We start from the raw sequence: 25,520 nt of genomic DNA, 5'->3' as shown, positions 1-25,520 counted from the left end.
ATTCATTATTTACATTACATATGGCCAATATCTAATCTACTTTAGGGTGATCAAAGCTTCAGAACACTGCATCCTTTTACACATTTATCACCATCTCCTTTTTTGTTTCAGCATGTATCTTAGTTATAAAAAAAAGTGTTGGTCTTGAAAATGCTTATCTACTGCTCTGACACCTTCAGGTATATACTTGTCCTCGAGCATCCCTCTCTGTTTGAGAACACACACACACACACACACACACACACTTCATCACCTTTCCACTGACTGCCCTCTCCCTATTACTGCTCAAAATGTTTTACCTTGCACATGGAACTGCATTTGCCTCTTGCTTGCCCAAATCATGAACATATTTTATTGTCCTTGACACTCTCCAAGTTTTCTATTACTCAATTTCATGGACCCTGCACAAAATTGCAAATTACCTGTACAACATGAGAACAAGTAGATCATGGGGTGCACCATATTCACCCTTTTCTAGTCCACTTGATTTCCATTTAACCCACTTTCTATCCCTGCTGTCACATCTTCCTTTGTAATAAAAATAGACACTGGAATTTTTGTAACATGACACCTGAGAGATTGTATTAAAGGACATCTGAAAAATATCAAGCCAGAATCCCTTTATTTAGCCAATTAGTCACCACTTCATAAAAATCTATAAAATTTGGCAAACATGACTTGCTTTTAATAAATCCACTTTCGGTTAACCCATCCATTTCTACTTGCTAATTACTTTGTTCGCAAAAAATACTTTCATAGAACTTGCATTAGGTTGAATAGTCTGCAGTTATTTGGTTCATCTGTGTGTGAACAAGAATGTTCCATTCATTATCCTCCGCTCTCACCTTGCAATTTACAATGTTTTACAAGGAATTTCTTTCAACCATCGAAGGTACATGTGGTCAGGGTACAGTGATTTATCCACTGTGAGTTGGGCTAATTGTTTTCAGAGTATTTCTCCATTGTTCAGTTTTTAAAAATGTACTCACAGGAGGCTGCCACCACCTGGAGGTCTGCACCACATTCAATCCATTGAGAGAGGAGCAATACTGCTCAGTCCAGGATGCTCCTGAAAGGACTGGTTTTGATGATTGGAGTTATGTGTGCTCCCCTCTCCCAGGCTTTGGGGCAGAGAGGGTGGCAGATATCAGTGGAGGTGGTTCCAGGTATTTCAGCTTCTGATTGGGAGGCCATGGACTTCAACACAAAGTATAGTCTAACATTTCTAGTGCAGTACCAAGGGAGCACCGCAATGTTGTAAGGGCCATCTTTAGATCGAGACCCAAGACAAAGGCTGTGTCTGTCCTTTCCAGTGAGTGTAGAAGATCATGTGTTACTAATTTGAAGAAAATCAGAGCAGTTCCTGCCGTGCCCGATATTTATTCCTCAAGCAACATCATGAAAACAGATTTTCTGGGTCATTACCATATTACTATTTGTGGGAGCTTGCTGTGCACAGATTAGCTGCATTACAGAAGTGACTACACGCCTGAAGAATCTCATTGCCTTTAAAGCATTTGAGACATTCGCAGAATGAGGAGAGGTGCTGTACAAATGCAAATTTTTCCAGTGCAATTCCATCATTCCAATAAAAGGCCCTCCCACTCAAATATTTAACTCAGTTTCTCTTTCCATACAGACTGCCAAAGCTGCTGGATTTTTGGTGTTTTCTGTTTTTGTGATCCAATGTAATTACTTCCTCTCTGAGGCTCTGAACACAGACACACAAGGATGAAAGCTGCACTATGAAACGGTGTTCAATGGGCACACTCTTCCTGAGTAAACTGCTTTGCTGATAAAGAGACATTTTTTTGTGCAGAGGGTAGTCAATCTGTGGAACTGCTAACTACAGAAGGTTGTCAAGGCAGAGTCGTTAACCACATTCAAGGATGGAAGATATTTTTAATCAGTAAGGGAAATCAATAGTTTCAGGGAAAAGACAGGGAAGTAGAGTTCAGGATTTTTAGATCAGCCATGATCTAAATATATGACGCATTTCTGCCCTTATGTTTTATTACATATGGTAATTTGCATTCATTACAGATTTACATCAGGAATTGCAGTCAGATCATTCAAAGTTGTAACTACTCAGTTGGTGAGATTATTAAATTCTGAGAGAAGTTTGATTAAAATTGTGTTTTTCACAACCTCCTACCTTTTATGATCTTATGATTTGTTTACAGGATCTCAATGGAACAGAGTTCAGATGATAAAGTGTCACTGGGGAACTCTTGTGCGGTAGTGTCCCTGCCGTGGAGCCAGAATCTCTGGGTTCAAGTTCCAATGCAGGGCCTGATCACCAAGGGAAACACATTAATAGCATGGTCAAAGGGTTGAGCATCAACATATCAATACTTCACCCACATTGTAGTGGTAAGAGTGGGAGAAATTCCAGGAAAGAAAATTGGAGCCGCTACCATCACTGTCATAGCCCGAGGCTCCACCATGCATGGGGTCGTGCACATTCACAGTAATCCCAGACACCTTGGATCAGTATCTAGTGTGGATCTGGTCCATACCAAGAGTAGGAGTCTTAACCTCTGTCCAAGCTGTGGTAGACTCAGGGGTTGCCTCCTTGCCCTGCCCTGATGGAGATCATGGCACTGTGGGGTTGGGGTTTGGGCAGAGAAGGAGGAAGTGCCTCTGAGACACATTTGAATTATGAGGAATAAAATGTCCCATTTTGATCTTGTCCCCCAGCATTTAAACAAAATCAGAACATGTTTGACACTGGGCTTTTCACTGAAATGGTATTTCCTTAACATCATAATTCAGAACTAGAGAAGAGAGCACAACATAGAACATTTATTAATTCAGTTTTATTTTTAAACAAATACTAAAATATAACAATTTTATAATTTGCATTATGCATCTTAATGCAAAAGGTTTTTGACGATGACCAGAAGTTCAGGAAACAGTCTTGCAGAAGGAATTTGAGTCACCCCATGTTGTTTCTCCCTATTCTTTCATGCAATGTAAGTGTGGCCCATCCCTCATCGGCCGTGAACTAAATGGCTTGCTCCGACATTCAGAGAGTAGTTAATAGTCAACCACATTGCTGTGGGTCAGGAGTCACATGTAGACCAGACAGGTAAGGATGGCAGATTTCCTTCCCTAATGCATATCAGTGAACTGGATGGGGTTTACAACAATTGATAATTTCTTGCCCACTATTACTAAGACTGGTTTTATATTCCAGAGTTTATTAACTGTATTAAATTTCACCAGATCCTCTGGTGGGATTTGTTCCACAAATCCCCAGAATTTTATCCTGAGCCTCAGAATTAGTAGTCCAGTGACATTACTGTAATGCCACTATCTTCATCAAACCAGAACTATCTGACTTAGTCCGGACGAATTGTGTGTGTCTTTGCTGTTAACAAGATAAATGAATACAGTATCAAAACTTTCGATGATTTTCCAGAAAATCAGTAGACAAAACTGGGTGGGGATGTTCTCCAGGTACAGGAGCATTGACTACTATAGGTTTAGGAAGATCATCTGGTGTCTTTACTCGTAAAATTGAGTGCTGGAGACAAAGAGAGACAAAAAGTGCTAAGTACAAAATATGCAGCAATCATTTCCAAATAGCAGGCTAATTTTCTGAGTGTTCCCAAATGGTTAGTGTGGTTCACCTGGGAACTATCTCCACAAACTTCAAAAATACACAACAGATGAACAAGAACAGTGTCTAAGAGATCAGTTTTGAATTGCTGGAGATGCCAATGGTTTCATATTGGGAATCCCAGATTTAAGGAGGTACACTTTTGCGTGAGAGAATACAGGGGTGAGCAATAACAATAGTTCATTTTATTTAGGATTAATGCTTTACTAATGAAGGTGAGATTGGTGGTAAGAAAGGAAAACATTTTTCCATGAAATGTTTGAGATTGAGAGTAGGATCAACAATACTGAACTGGACAAATTGTTCACTGTCACATGACTCAAATCCAAATATGCACTCAAGTTAAAAGTGAGGGAGTGGAGAATAAGCAGGAACATCTCATAAAAAGTGTATTCAGTTGTAGCACATGTTTCCATTAACCTTGCCAAATGGATCAGAAAGCCATCGACCATTCAATTTCAGTTGTACTTTTCAAGAAAGAAAAGTGCTGAAGAATTTCGTGAGATGGGAAAATAAGTAAGATTGAGGGATATATTGGGAAGGTTGAATGCGTGGGATTGAGGGATTTGTTGGGAACGTGAGTGGGTGGGGTTGAGGGATATGATGGGAAAATGAGTGGGTGGGATTGAAGGATATATTGGGAAGGTTTAATGGGTGAGATTAAGGGATATGTTGGGAAGGTTGAGTGGGTGGGATTGTGGGATATGTTGGGAAGGTGAGTGGATGAGGTTGAGGGATATATTGGGAAGATGAGTGGATGGGATTGAAGAATATATTGGAATGATGAGTGGGTGGGATTGAGGGATATGTTGGGAAGATGAGTGGGTGGGGTTGAGGGATATATTGGGAAGATAAGTGGATGGGATTGAAGGATATATTGGAAAAGTGATTGGGTGGGATTGAGGGATATGTTGGGAAGATGAGTGGGTGGGATTGAGGGATATGTTGGGAAGGTGAGTGGATAAGATTCAGGGATATGTTGAGAAAATGAGTGGGTGGGATTAAGGGATATGTTGGGAAGGTGATTGGGTGGGATTGAGGGATATGTTGGGAAGGTGAGTGGGTGGGATTGAGATCACAAGAGAATGATGAGCCTGTTGGCCACCTTCTGTTACTGGAATGGACTTACACAATTTGTGGATCCAATGGTTGATGATACTCAAACAAAAATGACTTGGAGAGGCACTTGAGATCCCATAAAGTGTTTGAGGCTGTGGACCAGAACCTTGAGGATTAAATTAGACTGAGCAGTTTTTCATTGACTGATGCAGACAAGATGGTCCCTCTGTGCTGTAAATGTTGCCATATTTCTGTAATTCATCACTGACTATGGATATCAGGCACACCATGCTATGTCATATCCTGAACTCCCAACAATCTTACCATTGTTACATAAGTTTCCTCTTCACCAGTTTTTGAGTCCTTACTTATCACTTCATCCATGACTTTATTTTGTCTCTCAATCTGGCGTGGGTTTCTGTTGGTCACAGTGACGTAGCGCTCGGTGTCCTGATGGTTAGTGAACAAGTTTATTTCACCAGCTGGATCTGGATCTTCACATACTCTTCACTTTCTAATTTAAGTCCATACCCTCTCCTGCAATCCCCTCTTGTGTTTCTACAATACTGCTTTGGGTCAAGGTAGTGTGTGTGTGGGTTGTGACTGTCTGGGTCATTTCCCATCATTGAGCTGCTGATTCCAACTGTGACAGAATTTGAAAATTCATCTCCTCGCTGTTTGAGGAAGATCCTCTCCCATTCCTGCTCCTGCGTTAATATATGATTGTACTGAAAGGTGGAGCAGACTCAAAAAGCCTAATGGCCCACTCCTGCTCCTATTTTCTATGTTTGTTCACAGGGTTAGCCCTGGGATAGAAGCTGAATGAAGCCCACAGATGTGGAAGTAATAATATTTAACATGTCCCACAATGTGCCCACACAGGAGTATCGTGTTCGGTCATGATACTGCACTGTTAATCTAGATTAATGCACTGAAGGACTAAATTCAAAACCCGTCACAATAAGTAATTAAGTAACTTAATATATTTGGAATAAAAATATATTTGGCAGTAATGATGACCATGAAGCTGCCAGATTGTGGCAAAAAGCCATCTGGTTCACTTAATGACCCTCAAAAGTGGAAATCTGCCACCCAACTCAGTCTAGCCTCCATGTGACTCCAGACCCACAGCAATATGGTTGACTCTCAGCTGCCCTCTGAAGCGGCCATTCTGTTGGTCAAACTGCTACAGAGAAGCACTATGGGTGAACCTATAACTATACGGTACAGGAAGGCAGCTTGCCACCATCTTGATGGATAATAAATGTTGACATCGCCCATAATCTATAAATCTATAAATCTATAAACCTATGGTATTGAATGACATAGCGTCGGATGATGTGGAGTCTGTGTGGGTGGAATTGAGGAACCACAAAGGCAAAAAAACCATAATTGGAGTTGTGTATAGACCTCCTAACAGTGGTCAGGACCAGGGACGCAACATGTACCGGGAAATAGAGAAGGCATGTCAGAAAGGCAAGGTTACATTGATCATGGGAGACTTCAATATGCAGGTGGACTGGGTAAATAATGTTGCTAGTGGATCTAAAGAAAGGGAATTCATGGAATGCTTACAGGATGGCTTTTTGGAACAGCTTGTCATGGAGCCCACAAGAGAGCAGGCTATTCTGGACCTAGTGCTTTGCAATGAACCAGACTCTATAAAAGATCTTAAAGTAAGGGAACCCTTAGGAAGTAGCGACCATAATATGGTAGAGTTCAGTCTGGAGTTTGAAAGGGAGAAGGCAAAATCGGATGTAATGGTGTTACAGTTGAATAAAGGTAATTATGAGGGCATGAGAGAGGAACTGACTAAAATAGACTGGAACCAGAGGCTAACCGGGAAGACAGTAGAGCAAAAATGGCAGGAGTTTGTAGGTATATTTGAGGACACTGTACAGAGGTTCATTCCCAAGAAAAGAAAGATTAACCGGGGAGGGATTAGACAACCTTGGCTGACAAAGGAAGTCAGGAAATGTATTAAAGAAAAAGAGAGATCCTATAAAGTGGCTAAGAACAGTGGGAAATCAGAAGATTGGGAAGGATACAAAAGCAAACAGAGGATAACAAAGAGTGTAATAAGAAATGAGAGGATCAAATATGAAGGTAGGCTAGCCAGTAATATTAGAAATAATAGTAAAAGTTTCTTTCAGTACATAAGAAACAAACGACAGGCAAAAGTAGACATTGGGCCACTTCAAACTGATCTCCCTAGTGATGGGAGATAAGGAAATAGCAGGAGAACTTAACAAGTACTTTGCGTCAGTTTTCACAGTGGAAGACATGAGTAAAATCCCAAAAATTAAAGGGTGTCACGGGGCTGAGTTGAGTATGGTTGCCATTACGAAAGAGATAGTGCTAGAAAAGTTAAAAAGTCTTAAAATTGATAAATCTCCTGGCCCCGATGGGATACACCCTAGAGTTCTGAGAGAGGTGGCTGAGGAAATAGCAGAGGCATTGGTTGAGATTTTTCAAGAGTCACTGGAGTCAGGAAAGGTTCCGGATGATTGGAAGATGGCTGTTGTAACCCCCTTGTTCAAGAAAGGATCAAGGCAAAAGATGGAAAATTATAGGCCAATCAGCTTAACCTCGGTTGTTGGTAAAATTCTCGAATCCATCATTAAGGATGAGGTTTCTAAATTCTTGGAAGAGCAGAGTCTGATTAGAACAAGTCAACATGGATTTAGTAAAGGGAGGTCATGCCTGACAAACCTGTTGGAATTTTTTGAAGAGGTGACAAGTAGGTTAGACCAGGGAAACCCAGTGGATGTGGTCTATCTAGACTTTCAAAAGGCCTTTGATAAGGTGCCACACGGGAGGCTGCTGAGCAAGGTGAGGGCCCATGGTGTTCGAGGTGAGCTGCTGGGATGGATTGAGGATTGGCTGTCTGACAGAAGGCAGAGAGTTGGGATAAAAGGTTCTTTTTCAGAATGGCAGCCGGTGACGAGCGGTGTCCCGCAGGGTTCGGTGCTGGGGCCACAGCTGTTCGCATTATATATTAATGATTTGGATGAGGGAACTGGGGGCATTCTAGCGAAGTTTGCCGATGATACGAAGTTAGGTGGACAGGCAGGTAGTACTGAGGAAGTGGGGAGGCTACAGAAGGATCTAGACAGGTTGGGAGAGTGGTCCAGGAAATGGCTGATGGAATTTAACGTGAGCAAGTGCGAGGTCTTGCACTTTGGCAAAAAGAATAAAAGCATGGACAATTCTCTAAATGGTGAGAAAATTAATAAAGCCAAAGCACAAAGGGATCTGGGAGTGCTAGTCGAGGATTCTCTAAAGGTAAACATGCAGGTTGAGTCTGTGATTAAGAAAGCGAATGCAATGTTGTCTCTTATCTCAAGAGGGTTGGAATATAAAAGCAGAGATGTACTACTAAGACTTTATAAAGCTCTGGTTAGGCCCCATTTGGAGTACTGTGTCCAGTTTTGGTCCCCACACCTCAGGAAGGACATACTGGCACTGGAACGTGTCCAGCGGAGATTCACACGGATGATCCCTGGAATGACAGGTCTAGCATATGAGGAACGGCTGAGGATACTGGGATTGTATTTGTTGGAGTTTAGAAGATTAAGGGGAGACTTAATAGAGACGTACAAAATAATACATGGCTTGGAAAAGGTGGATGCTAGGAAATTGTTTCCGTTAGACGAGGAGACTAGGACCCGTGGACACAGCCTTAGAATTAGAGGGGGTCATTTCAGAACAGAAATGCGGAGACATTTCTTCAGCCAGAGAGTGGTGGGCCTGTGGAATTCATTGCCACGGAGTGCAGTGGAAGCCAGGACGCTAAATGTCTTCAAGGCCGAGATTGATAGATTCTTGTTGTCTAGAGGAATTAAGGGCTACGGGGAGAACGCTGGTAAGTGGAGCTGAAATGCGCATCAGCCATGATTGAATGGCGGAGTGGACTCGATGGGCCGAATGGCCTTACTTCCACTCCTATGTCTTATGGTCTTATGGTCTTATAATGAATGGACTATAAGTAAAAGCTCTCTCTATCCCTTCCCACCAAAAGCCATGCCATCTCCTGGGAGAAGCAAGAAGCCAGATTTAAAAACCTAAGCTGTACTGGGGAGGAATATTTGGAACATCTGTTTCCACCTTTTGAGACCATGACTGCCTTGAAATACATGTATTTTGTAAGAAGTTATGTCTGTCTGAACCACAGATTCAGTTCTCACTGGAAAGAATTCAGAAAATGGGATTCCAACCCATAAGCCACCATCCTGTTCTAGAGGTTCACTGTATCCTGATTAAAGGACCAATGCCAGACACCTAACTTCAGTCCAGCCTCACACAATGAAAAGATTGAGAGTCCTGGTTCTCCCTAATCCATGTAATTGGATCAAATTGTCAGCTAGGGTAGAATCAATTCCCTCCATTAATGTATACAACCTCAATCAGATCATTAGGTAAGGGAAACAAAGGAAATGCAAGAAAATGGTGTTGAGGATTATCAGATCAGCCATGATCTCTTCGAATTGTAGGGTGGACTTGATGGGCTGAATGACCTATTTGAGCTCCTACATCTAATGGTCTATTACTCTCACACTGTGCTGGGAAACGTAAGACTTCAGTAAATGCTGCCCTAACTGTGAAGAAGCTTTGGATGAACTATAATGGCTCAGTGGTTAGCACTGCTGCCTCACAGCACTAAGGATCCAGGGTTGGATCCACCCTCAGGCGACTGTCTGTGTGCAGTTTGCACATTCTCCCCATGTCTGGATGGGTTTCCTCTGGGTGCTCTGGTTTCCTCCCACAGTCTAAAGATGTGCAGCTTAGGTGGATTGGGCATGGGAAATGCAGGGTTACAGAGTAAGGGGGGGGGAGGTCTGTGTTGGACGTTCTTCAGAGGGTTGGTGTGAACTCGGTGGGCTGAAAGGCCTGATTCCACACTGGAGCGATACTATGAACACTGAATCCATGTTGACTATAATTCACAAATTTTAGTGACTGAGAAAATAAGCAAATATTCAATATTCTGGATTGTTAAAAGTTTAGAATAAAAACTGTACATTAAAATGTCCCTTACCTCAGAGTCTTCAAGCCTTCTTGGATATCTTCTGCTTATTGATGAGGAGAATCGGGGAGAAAGATCAAAATTATTCACTGTGTGAAAAGGAAGATGACAATTTAACTCACTTAAATTCTTGCTCCTCAATATATTTACCTTTGATTTCTTATCGACCATTTCTTCCATGTGCTTCCAACAATAAGTGCAACAAACAAGATGAAAACACCTGCTGTTGTATATATGATGATATTCTTTGGAACTCCTTCCACTAACATAGATGGTCTTAACCTCCGTGTACGTTTGGTGTCTGAAGGAAATAGAAATGTTCAGATAAATTTAAATGCAAAATCTCTGCCTCGCTGCCCAAAGAGGCATTCATTTCAGAAAATTAATAAGTCTGTCATGTTTGGGAAGAATCTCACCAACAACTGCCAATCGATTCAAGCCCTGATCTTGGATTTAAATGAGGAACCTGGACAAACACATCAGTGTAGTGTGAAAGGAATGCTGCACAGTCAGAGGGGTGAATGACATGCTAAACCTAACTGTTTTGTTGAATGTGCAATAACCAATGACGTTACTGAAAGCAGTTCAAAGTTTCCTGATCAAGTTCCAATCATCAACCAACATCGGATTAATTGGTCAGGATAAATGGGTTGCTCTTTATAGTATTTTATGTGCTAATTGTTGGCCATTTTTATCTACATTACATCAGTGAATCCACTGGGAAGCCATTCACTGATTGATGAGCATTTTGGGATATTAAAAAGACATACAACAGTTGTACAAATTGCAGGTTCTTTCGTTTTTCATTCAATTTTCTGGATGTTTAGCAATCTTATTAATACAAAGACAGATTTTGTGATTGCTCTTTGTTTATGGAAAGTTCCATCCATTAGCTGTGTGTGTGTCAGAATATGGGGAACACCACAGAAATTTTCATGCATTAATTTAATTGATGAGGCTATTGTGAACAGGAGGCCAAATACACAGGTTTTACATAATTATCCACTTACTCAGTACTAACACAACAGCGAGATAAACTTTAATTAAACACCCATGACATAAATCCTTTCCAATTAATTCCCAGAGGATTGAATCTCACTGGACCAAACTTGTTCCCATTTGCACTCAGTGCATACAATCCCAACAGACAACATCACTTCATATTTAATTCCAAGCATCCATTCCAAATCCACTTTCTCATCATTCCCAATTTATAGAAGTACAGCATCTTATTTCATTGGGTCATAAGATGCAGGCCATCCAGCCAATCAAGTCATCTCTGCATTCGATGAGATCATGGCTGTTCTGATAATCCTCAACTCCACTTTCCAGCCTTTTCCCCTTAATTCTTAATTCCTTCACTGATTGAAAATTGATCCATCTCAGCCTTATATATCCTTAATTGCAAAACCTCTAAAACCCTCTATGATAAATTCTGCAGATTCACCACCCTCAGAGAAAAAAAATCCTTTTATCTTGATTTAAATAGATGATCCCTTACTCTGATATTGTGCCCTATGTTCCGAGACTCACCCACATGGGAAACAACCTCTTCGCATCTCACCCTGTCAAGACCCCTAAGAATCCTATTAGACCATAAGACGTAGGAGTGGAAGTAAGGCCATTCGGCCCATCGAGTTCACTCCGCCATTCAATCATGGCTGATGGGCATTTCTACTCCACTTACCCGCATTCTTTCCGTAGCCCTTAATTCCTTGTGACATCAAGAATTTATCAATCTCTGCCTTGAAGACATTTAGCGTCCCGGCCTCCACTGCACTCTGCGGCAATGAATTCCACAGGCCCACCACTCTCTGGCTGAAGAAATGTCTCCGCATTTCTGTTCTGAATTTACTCCCTCTAATTCTAAGGCTGTGTCCACGGGTCCTAGTCTCCTCGCCTAACGGAAACAATTTCCTAGCATCCACCCTTTCCAAGCCATGTATTATCTTGTAAGTTTCTATTAGATCTCCCCTTAATCTTCTAAACTCCAATGAGTACAATCCCAGGATCCTCAGCCGTTCCTCGTATGTTAGACCTACCATTCCAGGGATCATCCATGTGAATCTCCACTGGACACGTTCCAGTGCCAGTATGTCCTTCCTGAGGTGTGGGGACCAAAACCGGACACAGTACTCCAAATGGGGCCTAACCAGAGCTTTATAAAGTCTCAGTAGCACAACGGTGCTTTTATATTCCAACTCTCTTGAGATAAATGACAACAATGCATTCGCTTTCTTAATCACGGACTCAACCTGCATGTTTACCTTCAGAGAATCCTCGACTAGCACTCCCAGATCCCTTTGTACTTTGGCTTTATGAATTTTCTCACCGTTTAGAAAGTAGTCCATGCTTGTATTCTTTTTTTCCAAAGTGCAAGACCTCGCATTTGCTCACATTGAATTCCATCAGCCATTTCCTGGACCACTCTCCCAAACTGTCTAGATCGTTCTGCAGCCTCCTCACTTCCTCAGTACTACCTGCCTGTCCACCTAACTCCGTATCATCGGCAAACTTCGCTAGAATGCCCCCAGTCCCTTCATCCAGATCATTAATATATAACGTGAACAGCTGCGGCCCCAACACTGAACCCTATATTTTAATAAGGTCTCCCCTCATTTTTCTAAACTCCGATGAGTAAAAGCCCAACCTTCTCAATCTTCCCTCAAAAGGAAATCTCTCCATGCCCAGGATCAACCAAGTGAACCCTCTCTGGACTACTTCAAATGGCAGTATACCTTTCTTTAGATAAGGGGCCCCCAAAACTGTTACAATATTCCAAATGTGGTCTGACTTACCTTCGCACAACACTGTTAGGTCAATTCTGCTTCTATAGATGCCACTGGATGACCTAGGGATCCGCATATCACAAGTGAAGTAGCCACTGTCGCTGCATTCCACGTCAGTTATGAGAATGGAGCCATTGCTTTGTCCAATATCACCCACCCACTGCAGTCTTGGGAAGAATACGGTTTCCTGTGCTATCACACTGAGGTTTTGGTAGTGAAAGAAAATCTGTGTTGGAATCAAGAAGGAAATTAACTAAAGATGAAGCGCAGCATTAGATGCAGAGTAAAACACCCTTTACAATGCTCCCCAACAAACAGTCCCAGGGCCAGGTACAGCACAGGGTTAGATACAGGGTAAAGCTTCTTCTACCTTGTCCCCATCAAACACTCCCAGGCCACGTATATCACTCAACAGGTATACAATTAACTTAATTATTCTCATTGAAACCGAACTCGAAGGAAGTGCCCCTCACTTCACAAGTTCCCCTCAGCTGGAGAATAGCACAATTTATTGTACAATCATCAGTTAACTGTTCACTGGCACATTCACCATTAAAACACCATATGCTAACCAATCAGCACTCTCTTCTCGGGCAGTATAAAATTGTTATTTGAGATTTGGTATTCTTGTGATGCATCCCTGATCAGTGCAAGACAAGAAGCTTTGATAACATGCAATACACAGTCTACGATCTTAATGAAGTTAGGAATGGTTTCTATAGAAACAAAATGATGCCTGCAAAATGGACTGAGAAATCGCCAACAGAAGCTTGCTTCAAATTACAGGATAAAATATACAAGGCCAAACCTTAAAGTGTGTCAATGATAGTGGGCTGAGGCAACATGAGCTGAGGGAGAAGGCTGTTACGAGTGGTATCTCTGCATAGTCTCTGATTGTTTTCAGTGGTGATAGTGGTTTTGTTACTTTTAGAATCTTGGAAGACCATAAGATCATAAGACATAGGAGGGGAAGCAAGGCCATTTGGCCCATTGAGTCCACTCTGCCATTTAATCATGGCTGATGAGTGTTTCAGTTCCACTTACCTGCACTCTCCCCATAGCCCATAATTCCTTGTGAGATTAAGAATTTATCAATCTCTGCCTTGAAGACACCCAACGTCCCAGCCGCAACTGCGCTCAGTGGCAATGAATTCCACAGGCCCACCACTCTCTGGCTGAAGAAATGTTTCCTCATTTCCATTCTAACTTGACCCACTCTAATTTTAAGGCTGTGCTCATGGGTCCTAGTCTCCCTGCCTAACGGAAACAACCTCCCAGTATCCACCCTTTCTAAGCCATGCATTACCTTGTAAGTTTCTATTAGATCTCCCCTCAACCTTCTAAACTCTAATGAATACAATCCCAGGATCCTCAGCCAATCATCATCCGTGTGAATCTCTGCTGGACACACTCCAGTGCCAGTATGTCCTTCCTGAGGTTTGGGGCCCAAAATTGGACACAGTATTCTAAACGTGGCCTAACTAGAGCTTTTATATTCCAACCCTCTTGAGATAAATAGAATTCCTACACTCTGCCCATCTGCACTGACCTTCCAAAGAGCATCTCACTCACTTCCACCCACCCTATCCCTTTAACTTTGCGTTTCCCATGGCCAACCCACTTAACCTGTACATCCCCGGACACTGCAAACAATTTAGGAGGTTGAGAGTAGTGAGGTCAGAAATAAGATTTCAAGATTGCAGGAGTGCAGCAGCAAGCAGGAGGCTGGTTTGAAACGTATTCGATTAGATTACTTACAGTGTGGAAACAGGCCCTTCGGCACAACAAGTCCACACCGACCCTCCGAACAGCAACCCACCCATTCTCCTACATTTACCCCTTCACCTAACACTACGGGCAATTTAGCATAGCCAATTCACCTAACCTGCACATTTTTGGACTGTGGGAGGAAACCGGAGCACCCGGAGGAAACCCACACAGACACGGGGAGAACGTGCAAACTTCACACAGACAGTTGCCCGAGGCGGGAATTGAACCCGGGTATCTGGTGCTGTGAGGCAGTAGTGCTAATCACTGTGCCACCATGCTGCCCCGTGTCTACTTCAATGCCAGGAGCACCTGGAATAAGGTGGGTGAACTTGCAGCATGGGTTGGTACCTGGGACTTCGATATTGTGGCCAATTCAGAGACATGGATAGAGCAGGGACAGGAATGGTTGTTGCAGCTTCCGGGATTTAGATGTTTCAGTAAGAACAGGGAAGATGGTAAACGTGAAGGAGATGTGGCATTGTTAGTCAAGGACAGTATTACGGTGGCAAAAAGGACTACTGAGATAGTTTGGGCTGAGGTTAGAAACAGGAAATGAGAGGCCATCCTGTGGGAGTTTTCTATAGGCCACCGAATAGTCCAGAGATGAAGAGGAAAGGAGAGCAAAGATTATTCTGGATAGAAGCGAGAGTGACAGAGTAGTTGTTATGGGAGCCTTTAACTTTCCAAAAATTGACTGGAAATACTCTAGTTTGAGTACTTTAGATGGGTCAGTTTTTGTCCAATGTGTGCAGGAGGGTTTCCTGTCACAGTATGTAGGCAGGCCAGCAATGTGCGAGGCCACATTGGATTTGGTCCTGAGTAATAAACCAGGTGTTAGATTTGGAAGCAGGTGAGCACTTTGGTGATAGTGACCACAGTTCAGTTATGTTTACTTTAGTGATGGAAAGGGATAGATATATACTGCAGGGCAAGACTTATAATTGGGGGAAAGGCAATTATGATGCGATTATGCAAGATTCTGGATACATAGGATAGGGAAGGAAACAGCAGACGATGGGCCCAATTGAAATAGGAGCTTATTCAAGGAACAGCTACTGTGTGTCCTTGACAAGTATGTACTGGTCAGGCAGGGAGGAAGTGGTCAAGTTCAGGAGCCGTAGTTTACTACAGAAGTTGAATCTCTTGTCAAGAGGAAGAAGAAGGATTATGAGACATGAAGGCTCAGTTAAGGTGCTTAAGAGTTACAAGTTAGCTAGGAAAGACCTAAAGAGAGAGCTAAGAAGAGTCAGGAGAGGACATGAGAAGTCATTGGCAGATAAGATCAAGAAAAACCCTAAAGCTTTCTAAAGATATATCAGGAATAAAAGAATCCTTTAAGATTAGAGTTAGATTAGGGCCAATCAAGGACAGTAGTGGGAAATTGTGAGTGGAGTCCAAGGAAATAGGAGAAGCACTAAATGAATATTTTTCACCAATATTTACATTGGAAAAAGACAATGTTGCCAAGGAGAATAATGACATACAGGCTACCAGACTAGACAGGATTAAGGCTCACAAGGAGGATGTGTTAGCAATTCTGCAAAGTGTGAAAAGATAATTTCTCTTGGCCGGATGGGATTTATCCTAGGATTCTCTGGGAAGCTAGGGAGGAGATTACAGAGCTTTTGGCTTTGATATTTATGTCACCATTGTCTACAGGAATAGTGCTAGAAGACTGGAGGATAGCAAATGTTGTCCCCTTGTTCAAGAAGGGGAGTAGAGACAATTATAGACCAGTGAGCCTTACTTCAGTTGTAGGTAAGTTGTTGGAAAAGGTTATAAGAGAGAGAAATTACATTCATCTAGAAAAGAATAAGTTGATTAGGGATAGTCAACATGGTGAAGTGAAGGATAGGTAGTACCTCACAAACCTTCTGAGTTCTTTGAGAAGGTGACCAAACAGGTGGATGAGGGTAAAGTGGTTGATGTTCTTTGTATGGATTTCAGTAAGATGTTCGATAAGGCTCCCCATGGTAGGCTATTGCACAAAATACAGAGGCATGGGATTGAGGATGATTTTGTGGTTTGGATCAGAAATTGGCTAGATGGAAGAAGACAGAGAGTGGTGGTTGAAGAGAAATCTGGATTAGTGGTGCTAGAAAAGCACAGCAGTTCAACCAGCATCCGAGGAGCAAGAAAATTGACATTTTGGGCAAAAGCCCTTTATCAGGAATAATTAATGAAGGGCTTTTGCCCAATACGTCGATTTCGAAGCTCCTTGGATGCTGCCTGAACTGCTGTGCTTTTCCAGCACCACTAATCCAGAATCTGGTTTCCAGCATCTGCAGTCATTGTTTTTACCTGGTTGAAGAGAAATGTTCATCCTGGAGTTCAGTTACTAGTGGTGTACCACAAGGATCTGTTTTGGGACCTGGATGAGGGCGTAGAATGATGGGTTAGTAAATTTGTGGATGACAGTAAAGCTGGTGGAGCTGTGGACAGTGCAAAAGAATGTTGCAGATTACAAAAGGATATAGATAAGCTGCAGCGCTGGGTGGAGAAGTGGCAAATGGAGTTTAATGTGGAAAAGTGTGAGGTGATTCACTTTGAAAGGAGCAATAGGAATAAAGAGTACGGGGTTAATGGTAAGATTCTTGGCAGAGATAAGCAGGGAGAGCTTGGTTTCCATGTACATAGATCCCTGAAAGTTGCCATCCAGGTTGATAGAGTTGTCAAGAAGACATGTGGTGTGTTAGCTTTTATTGGTAGAGGGATTGAGTTTCGGAGCCATGAGGTCATGTTGCAGCTGTACAAAACCCTGGTGCGGCTGCACTTGGAGGATTACGTACAGTTCTGGTCATCACATTATAGGAAGGATGTGAAAGCTTTGGAAAGGTTTCAGAGGAGATTTACTAGGACGTTGCCTAGTATGGAGTGAAGGTTTAATGAGGAAAGGCTGAGGGACTTGAGGCTGTTTTCATTAGAGACAAGAAAGGTGAGAGGTGACTTAATTGAGACATATAAGATAATCGGAGAGTTAGATAGGGTGGACAGTAAGAGCCTTTTTCCTCAGATAGTGATGGCTAGCACGAGGGAACATAGCTTTAAATTGAGGGGTGATAGATATAGGACACGTCAGAGGTAGCTTCTTTACTCAGAGTGTAGTAGGGGAGTTGGACGCCCTGCCTGCAACAGTAACAGACTCACCAACTTTAAGGGTATTTAAACTGTCATTGGATAAATGTATGGATGAGAATGGAACAGTGTAGGTTAGATGGGCTTCAGATTGGTTTCACAGGTCAGTGCAACATCGATGGCCAAAAGGCCTGTGCTGCTCTGTAATATTCGATGCTCTATGACCTAATTTAGTGTTGCCAATCCACATAACTTGCAATCTTTGGACTGTTGGAGAAAACCTGAAAAAACTCGCACTGACAAGGGTAGCATGTCAAACTCCACACCGACAGTCGCCCGAGTGTAAAATCGAACCTGGGTCCTTGGTTCTGTGAGGCAGCAGTGCTAACCACTAAGTCACTGTGCTGCCCATTTCTCTGGTCTTCCCTGGTCGCCCTGCTCATTACTATTGGGGGTCAGTTAGTTCAGTTGGCTGGTTTGTGATGCAGAGTGACACCAACAGCGTAGATTCAATTCCTGCTCAGGCTGAGATTACCATGAAGGATTCTCCTTCTCAGTCTCTCCCTTCGCCTGAGACATGGTGACCCTCAGGTTAAAACACAATCAGCTATGTCTGTCTAACTAGAGTGTGCTGTTCTGGTGACTTTACTTTTACTGCTAACTACAGTCGTATCTGTTCAAAGTAGACCTGGAAGAGTGGAAGCATGTTGTCTGTGACTTGCTGAAGCTATTCTGCATTCAGTGTTGCTGAAGTGTTGCAATGTGACAGTGTATGAACATAAGTACAATCTTTTTTAATGGAAACATAATCAGAGCAATCACCCACTGATTTATCCTCATTTGCAATGTGCTTTGGTGGACAATTTCTGCAGTTTCTTTGCAAAATTTCCCAGAGATTACTGAAAGCTCTCAACCACATCACTGCCATAAATGGCAGCAGCTGTCACGACATTTGAGTTACAGACAAGTCACAAATCATGTAAGTAAAGTGCAGCCACTGAAATCGACAGAGAACTCTGGAACACATCACTCACCAAGACCTCTTCGGTATCACTGTCAGAGCTATGCAACCATTCCAGTTTGATGTTGTGCTGTTGAATGTCAGTTTGGTATTCGAGTTTGCAGTCCAACCGTAACTCCATTCCCTCCTTTACAACCAAGGATTTTGGGGTATAGACACCAATCGCTAATGTGGAGCAGATACCTGAAGGACAGAAACCAACATCCAATGCCCATTGATGGGTAGAAGCCTCAGTATCTGGGCTGACAGGCAGTGGATTGATTCCCACTGTTGATGATGTTACACCAGCTATTCTTCAGCCTGTATATAAACTACCCAGACACCTTAGAGCCATAGAGTCAGAACAGCATAAAAACAGACCCTTTAGTCCAACTCATCCATGCCGATCAGATATCCTAATCTGAACTAGTCCCTTTTGCCAGCATTTTGCCCATATTCCTCTGAACCCTTTTTATTCATGTACCCATCCAGATGCCTTTTAAATGTTGTAATTGTACCAGCCTCCACCACTTCCTCTGGCAGCTTGTTCCCTACATGCACCACCCTCTGCATGAAAATGTTACCCTTCGGGTCCTTTTTAAATATTTCCCCTCTTATCTTAAACCTATTTGAGTGGATTCCAGACTGTAAACCTCTCTTGGGTATCTGTTGTTTTATGTATAAAGCATGACAGCTCCACAATTAGATTCAAGGCTGTAAATCTCTCTTGGGTACAAACCTTTGATTAGATTCCAGGCTACTACTCTCTGCTGCATATCTGTCATTCTACTTGAAACGACATGACTTTCTTTATTAGGTTCCAGACTCTAATGTGCTCCTGAGTATCTATTGTCCCAAATATAAATTGTGTAGACATTGCAAATACATTTCAGCCTGTATGACACAAATTCTGATTTCTGTTTCTGAGTGCAAACGATAACACTTCTTAGCCACAAATATATATACAATTTTATTCATTAGCATTAATTACAACCAAGGCCCAGAAACAACACGCTTGCACTATAGATGACAAAGAGCAATGGTCATAACTCTGCTCCCTGGGAACATGGCAGCAGACATCCATTGATCAGTAAACCAACCACTAATCACTGTCTTTAACCTTTCTAACAAGTCTATGATCTGGCCCTTTATCAAACAACATTTCCAACTTGGGTTCATGTCACACTACAGGTGAACACACACACACACACACACACACACAGACTTAGACCTCTTTACACTCACACACATGCACTCTCTCTCACAGACACTCACAACCCCCCAAGCCCAGACACACAGACACTCCCACACTCACACATGCACCCTCTCACAGACTTAGAGCCCTTCACATTCACATACACTCTCTCTCATAGACATTTAGAACCCCCCATATACACACACACACACACACACACACACACACACACACACACACACACACATGCACACACCACGTTTGTGGGGTGAATTTGTACTTGCAGAGTTACCTTGCTCAAAAATTGTATGAATCCATGATTAGAATTATTCGAAACATTATGGCACAGACAGCACCACACAGGGGGACAATACCTTCAACACATTATCTGCGCTGACACCAATTATTAAAGTTAATCTGAGAATGTAACTTTTAAAAAAGGTTTTGTGATTTATATATGAAAGAAGTGAAACTAACATGATCATTCTGACAGATGAGCGACTTAACAAACAATCCAGGTATATTTCAATGTATAATTTCAGTTACATCACACTGTAAATTTTTGCTATAAATTCTGTGTCTTATAATTGTGTCCTCCACAACCACCTGATCAAGGAGTGGTGCTCCGAATGCTCGTGCTTCCAATTAAACCTATTGGATTATAACCTGGTGTTGTGTGGTTTTTAATGTTTCCAATGGTACTCCTCTCATCAGTCTTATGACTTATGTTGTCAAAGAATTCAGTCAAACTCATGACTTATCTTGAACCAGTTGTGCTGGTGTTTATTTATAATTTACATAAATGAAAGCCAGTTGGTGTTGTCACTGCCAGCAACATTTATTTGATAAAAATCCTGTAAATCTTCCTGCACAGTATCAGACAAAAGCTAAAGCTATAAGGATGCTCGATTATCCGTGCTGTGTGAGATACAGAACCCTGGTTAAGGTACAGCTCATGTTTAGTAGCATGGGCCGGAATAATTGCACTTTATTATGGGTTAAGTTGCTTCATAGTATTAAAATTATCATGAGTTGAAGTCAGTTGGCTACAAAAAGGGAAACTGTGGGTTTGTGTTTGGTAGCCAGGCAAGGTGGTGATAGGAAGGATCTGCAGGTTCAGCTTCCCCTTTCCATTAAAATAACTGCTCTCCTGTGCAGCAATGCAACTACATCAGAGCTTTCAATCTTGTTCCTTCGGTTTTAGTCTCAGCAAAGAGACAGCTGGGATCATATATATCAGCGTCTGTACAGAACCTGAACAGTTTGTACAAAGGATATGATTTGTGGAACTTAGCAAAAATCTTGCACCCAAGCCATGACATCTCATTGGGGCGTAGGAGAGAAAGCTGTCCTCTGAGAGGAGGAATGGGTTTATAGTCTGTGCAGTTTGTAAGCAGGAGGTGACCTCATTGAAATATAAATTTGGATGGGACTTTCCTCCCTATACGTGACAAGGAAGGTGGAGGATAGGTAACTACTGGGGTGAGTTGATGCCAAGAAGTTACCGCCCCTCCTCCCAGTTCAGCAGTTATGTTTTGGGGGTAGGTGCATGGGCAACCTTCCTGACCCCTACCAACTGAGGGCATTAAGGGGTTAATTAAAGGCATGTTAAGGGCCTCAAACCCTCCAGTTGACTTTGTCATGACAGGAGAGTAAAGTGGCAGTCTTCTCATCTATTACAATGGGGTAGATCACCAACTGGGTTTTGGGGGCGTGCGGGTAGGTGGGGTGCTGGGAGGAGCTATGCCCAGGGTAGAGGCAGTAGAAAGTGAGGACTGCAGATGCTGGAGATCAGAGTCGAGAGTGTGGTGCTGGAAAAGCACAGCCGGTCAGGCAGCATGCGAGAAGCAGGAAAATCGACGTTTCCCGAGTCGAGAGTGCCTGAAACGTTGATTCTCCTGCTCCTCTAATGCTGCCTGACCTGCTGTGTTTTTCCAGCATCACACTCTCAACCCAGAATAGAGGCAATCTAGACATGAATGAGGGTCAAATGGTGACAGCACAAAGCCATTGATGGTGCCAGTCCTTTGTGCTGCTGTTCAGCCAGAGAGGTGGGACATCTATGTCATGGGAGTTGATTGGGTAAGACACAACGGCGGGGGTGGGGAGGGTGCAGTCTCTCAATCCTACAGGCACTCACTGCCACATTTGGTCAGAAACAAAATGGCAAGTTCTGTCCATAACTTTCTTAGGGACAAGGTGGTTGCTACAGGTAGATGCTGAGAGGCTGTTGCCCCCTTAGTTGGAGAATCTGGGTCTATGATTCATAGTCGAAAGTTGGGAAAAAGCCATTTAACACTGAGCTGAGGAGAAATGTCTCAACTCAAAATGAGTATGAATCTTTGGAATTCTCAATCCCAGAGAGAACCTGGAAGACTGATCACATTTAAGATTGGGATGTACAGAGTTTTGGGCACTGAGGCAACCAAGCAATATGAGGTTAGAGTTGGAAAGTAGAATTGAGTTAAAAGATCAATCATGATCTCATTGAATGATGGAACAAATTCAATGGGCCGAATGGCCAATTCCTGCTCCTATTTCTTCTTGTCTGGCGTACAAGGTGATTTGATAGAGGTACTTAACATTATGAATGGAAGGAACAGAGTATGCAGAAGCAGAGGGTCTTTATCTGACATCATTTCGCTGGTGGAAATTCCAGAGAATGGGAAGGAATGTCCAAAATTGTTCTCTGTTGACTTTAATGAAGAGTAAAACCAGGCAGAGTCTAAAGGCTTTGATCCCAAAGCCTTTAATTTCCCTATGATGGGTCCCAATTACCACCAGAATGTTTCCAGTAGTTGAGGGGTCTTGAATGAAAAGATATCAATGTAAGATTGAATGAAAGTGATTTAGAAAAAAGAGCAGGAAAAGTGTGCCTTGCTACTCAAGGCAGTTGTGAGAGTGTAAAATTCACTAACAAAGATAACAATGAAAACAAAGACCAAATTTATAAATATTAGTATTGTATTAATATATATAAATACAGGAGTACTGGAGGATAGGGGGCTTATGTATATGAGAACAGTGGGTAACAATGTTACCTCAGTACGGGTACAAGTTATGGCTTCAAGTCCCACTCCAGGATTTGAACTCAAAAGTTGTGGCTGACATTTCAGTGCAGTATCGAGGGAGTGTCGCAATGTTGGAGGTGCCATCTGACGGATGATTTGTTAAATTCAGGCCCCAGTGGACCTGAAAGATCTAACTATTTCCAAAGAAGAGTAGAGGAGCTCTTCTTAGTGTCATGGTCAATATTTATTCCCTCAATCAACACCAATAAAAAATCGTTATCAAATTACTGTTTGTGGAAGCTTACTGTGTACAAATTGATTTCAGTGTTTCCAATATGACAACATCAGCTATACTTAAAAAGCATTTATTTGGTTGCAGAGCATCTGGGATGCTCTCAGGTCATGAAAAAATGACACCAAAATACAATCTTTACGCCTTTTGTCAATACTGACACTGAGCTGGGTCTTTCCTCCTCTGTCCTCAAAACCTAACAGTACCCTCAACAAAAACAGAAATTTCTGGAGAAACTCAGCAGGTCTGGCAGCATCTGTGGAGAGAGAAATTGTTAACGTTTCAAGTTGAGAGCCAGTTAACTCTACCTTCCCTCCACAGATGCTGCCAGACCCGTTGAATTTCTGTTTTCACTTCAGATTTCCAAACTCCACAATTCTTTGTTTTAGTTTAATGCACTGGAAATCCATTTTTGCTCACAGGCATGAAAATAGATCACCAATTCAGCCCGATCTGAGCTGCTAGTCCACTGTTCAACTCATTGAGCCCATTCTTAAATAGGTTCAACGCAGCTCAACTAAAAACAAATCAATGATGACTGTTGGGTGGGGGCTTGATATTTAGAGGTGGGTGAACCATGTAACAAAATCTCCAGGAATGTAACGAGCCACAGTCAGCAATCCCAGCCCCAATTACAGTTGTGACTCAAACCCTCTGCCTAATACAGGCCACTCTTCCGTCACTGTTTCCAATAAACAAAGTACTTACCACAGAATATGAGAGATGACAGCAGCAAAAGGAGATCCATTTCACTGTTCGTCACCTACGGAGGGAAAGATGATCAGTGACAATAACAAGTTGCATTTCCAAAGCACCTTCAACATAGTAAACCATCCCTAGGTAATCTGCAGGGATGCCATCAAACAAAATTTGACCCTGAATCAAAATGTGACTCAAATTTGACACAAAGAGATATTATGACTGCCAACCGGAACCTTAGTCAAAGAGGTAGGTTTTACTTAGTGCCTGGCAAGAGGAAGTGGAGAGGGAAATTCTCAGTTCAGGTATGGCTGCCAATAGTGAAACTAAGAGCTGTGCAGGACCTCAGAATCAGAGGACAACAGAGATTTCAGAAGATTGTGGGGCTGGAGAGGCTTGAACAGATAAGGAAGGGGGCGAGACCATGTTGGAATTTGAAATCAAGGATGAGACCTTGAAGTGGTAGCACTGCCAGATTCAACATAGATTTGTGAGTAAAGGGAGTGATGTGACGCTGGAGCAGGACTTTGAGAAAGCAGGGAACTGGGCAGCGGAGATAGAAATGGACAGTTTATAGAATTGGAGAAGGACAGCAAAAGTATAAAGACTACATATTGAGTTCTGAAATGGTGATTGTGGTTAAACATCAGTGTAGAACTGTGTAAGGTCATGTCCATTGACAGTTTCAATCATTCTTTCAGGCTGAACATTTTGGTCCCTATGGAGTTGTTAGTAACTGAGCCCAGAGTTTCTATGAACTCTTCCAGACCAGATTCCTTCCTGAGTCCCATGTGAGTGCTGCTAGACAGGGAGTGCTTGTGGGGACTAGGCGTGGAGAGCACTGACTTGCAACAGCTCCAAACAGCTTCTGACACATTATAGCAGGCTGAAACATGAAAAATAACAATTGCTGAGGCTCTGGGAGTGAGACAACCAAGAACTAGTGAGTCAGCAGCTTCAGGTGAGGGGAGTGAGACCCCATACCCCAGTGAGAGTCAGCACCTTCAGGAAAGGAAGGGAGAAATTGAGACACAGACAGTGAAGTTCCAGAGTGAAAGAGAGTGGAGGCAGCTACGTTTCATCTTGTGAGGCCTTCAGAAACTAAATGAAAGAAACCTCTAAATAGATTGTATCAACTAATTAATTGCAAAATGCAGCAATGAATGAGAATATATTGATCTGTGCTGATTTATCCTATAACCAGGTTTATAGTTTATAGAACATTAAAACAGAGTACACAGGAATTGGCTATTTTGCCTTCAAGCCCATTCCATCATTAAACACAATCGTGGTTGATCTTGTCCCTCATCTCCATATTCCCACTCTATCCCCATTTCCCTCACCCCATCAGCATCCATTGATCTATCAACGTCTGTCTCGAATACAGTCAAGAACTTAGAACATAATATCCACAGATAGATACACCCACGTCCATTAACAGCACCATAAAATGATCATGATAATTGGAAAGAATAATTGATAAAGTGAGAGAAAAACTTCATTATACTCAGGAACATTCCCCAAAACATACAGGTTGAAAAAGAACCTATCAACGAGAACAGAAATCCCTGATTGAAAGCTAATTCCTTTTTCCTGCAACATGTTTCTGTTTCAGAGCAGCATCGAACTTACAATCTGCAGTCAATATTCCAGTGCTATGATTCAGTTGCCGATGCTTCATCTGTGCAGCCAGCTCTTGGTCTTCCTCCTGAGCAGCACTCTGCTCTGTTTCCCTGCGACTATTTAAATTGCTGGTCATGTCATTCTGTTGTTCCTCAATTTACTTGAGGCCCCAGGAAACCGTACTGTGGAAGTGAAGGGTGAACTTTATCCTCCAAATCTCTCAGTTGTAAAAGGACAGGCCACTTCACCAACAACGTGTCAGCAGAAACCTTTACTTTTCAAACAAGCTAAAAAGTAAGGGGAACAGTGTAAAAAAGAACAACACGAATTGCTGGAGAAACCCAGCAAGTCTGGCA

The 25,520-nt window shown here is 42.4% G+C and overlaps 1 protein-coding gene across 2 annotated transcripts; it reads right to left on the bottom strand.

Moving 5' to 3' along the window:
* Positions 1-2,877: 2,877 nt before the first annotated feature.
* On the bottom strand, positions 2,878-25,269 carry LOC140494007 (myelin protein zero-like protein 3). Of its 2 annotated transcripts, none has more exons than XM_072592937.1 (8): positions 25,174-25,269; positions 23,551-23,605; positions 18,379-18,548; positions 12,509-12,725; positions 9,861-10,011; positions 9,723-9,756; positions 5,009-5,134; positions 2,878-3,529 (listed from the first exon to the last, which is right to left on the bottom strand). In XM_072592937.1, the coding sequence occupies exons 2-8, from the start codon at positions 23,588-23,590 to the stop codon at positions 3,401-3,403; spliced, it is 867 nt and encodes a 288-aa protein (XP_072449038.1). In that variant the 5' UTR covers positions 23,591-23,605; positions 25,174-25,269; the 3' UTR covers positions 2,878-3,400. The 2 variants fall into 2 exon arrangements, with proteins under 2 accessions (XP_072449038.1, XP_072449039.1); XM_072592938.1 differs by having other exon boundaries at positions 9,723-9,753.
* Positions 25,270-25,520: the final 251 nt, after the last annotated feature.

This window comes from Chiloscyllium punctatum, chromosome 23 (assembly GCF_047496795.1).
Source record: "Chiloscyllium punctatum isolate Juve2018m chromosome 23, sChiPun1.3, whole genome shotgun sequence".
Classification (NCBI taxonomy): Eukaryota; Metazoa; Chordata; class Chondrichthyes; order Orectolobiformes; family Hemiscylliidae; genus Chiloscyllium; species Chiloscyllium punctatum.
The sequence above is the reverse complement of the archived record's forward strand: the minus strand, read 5'-3'. Positions and strand labels throughout refer to the sequence as shown.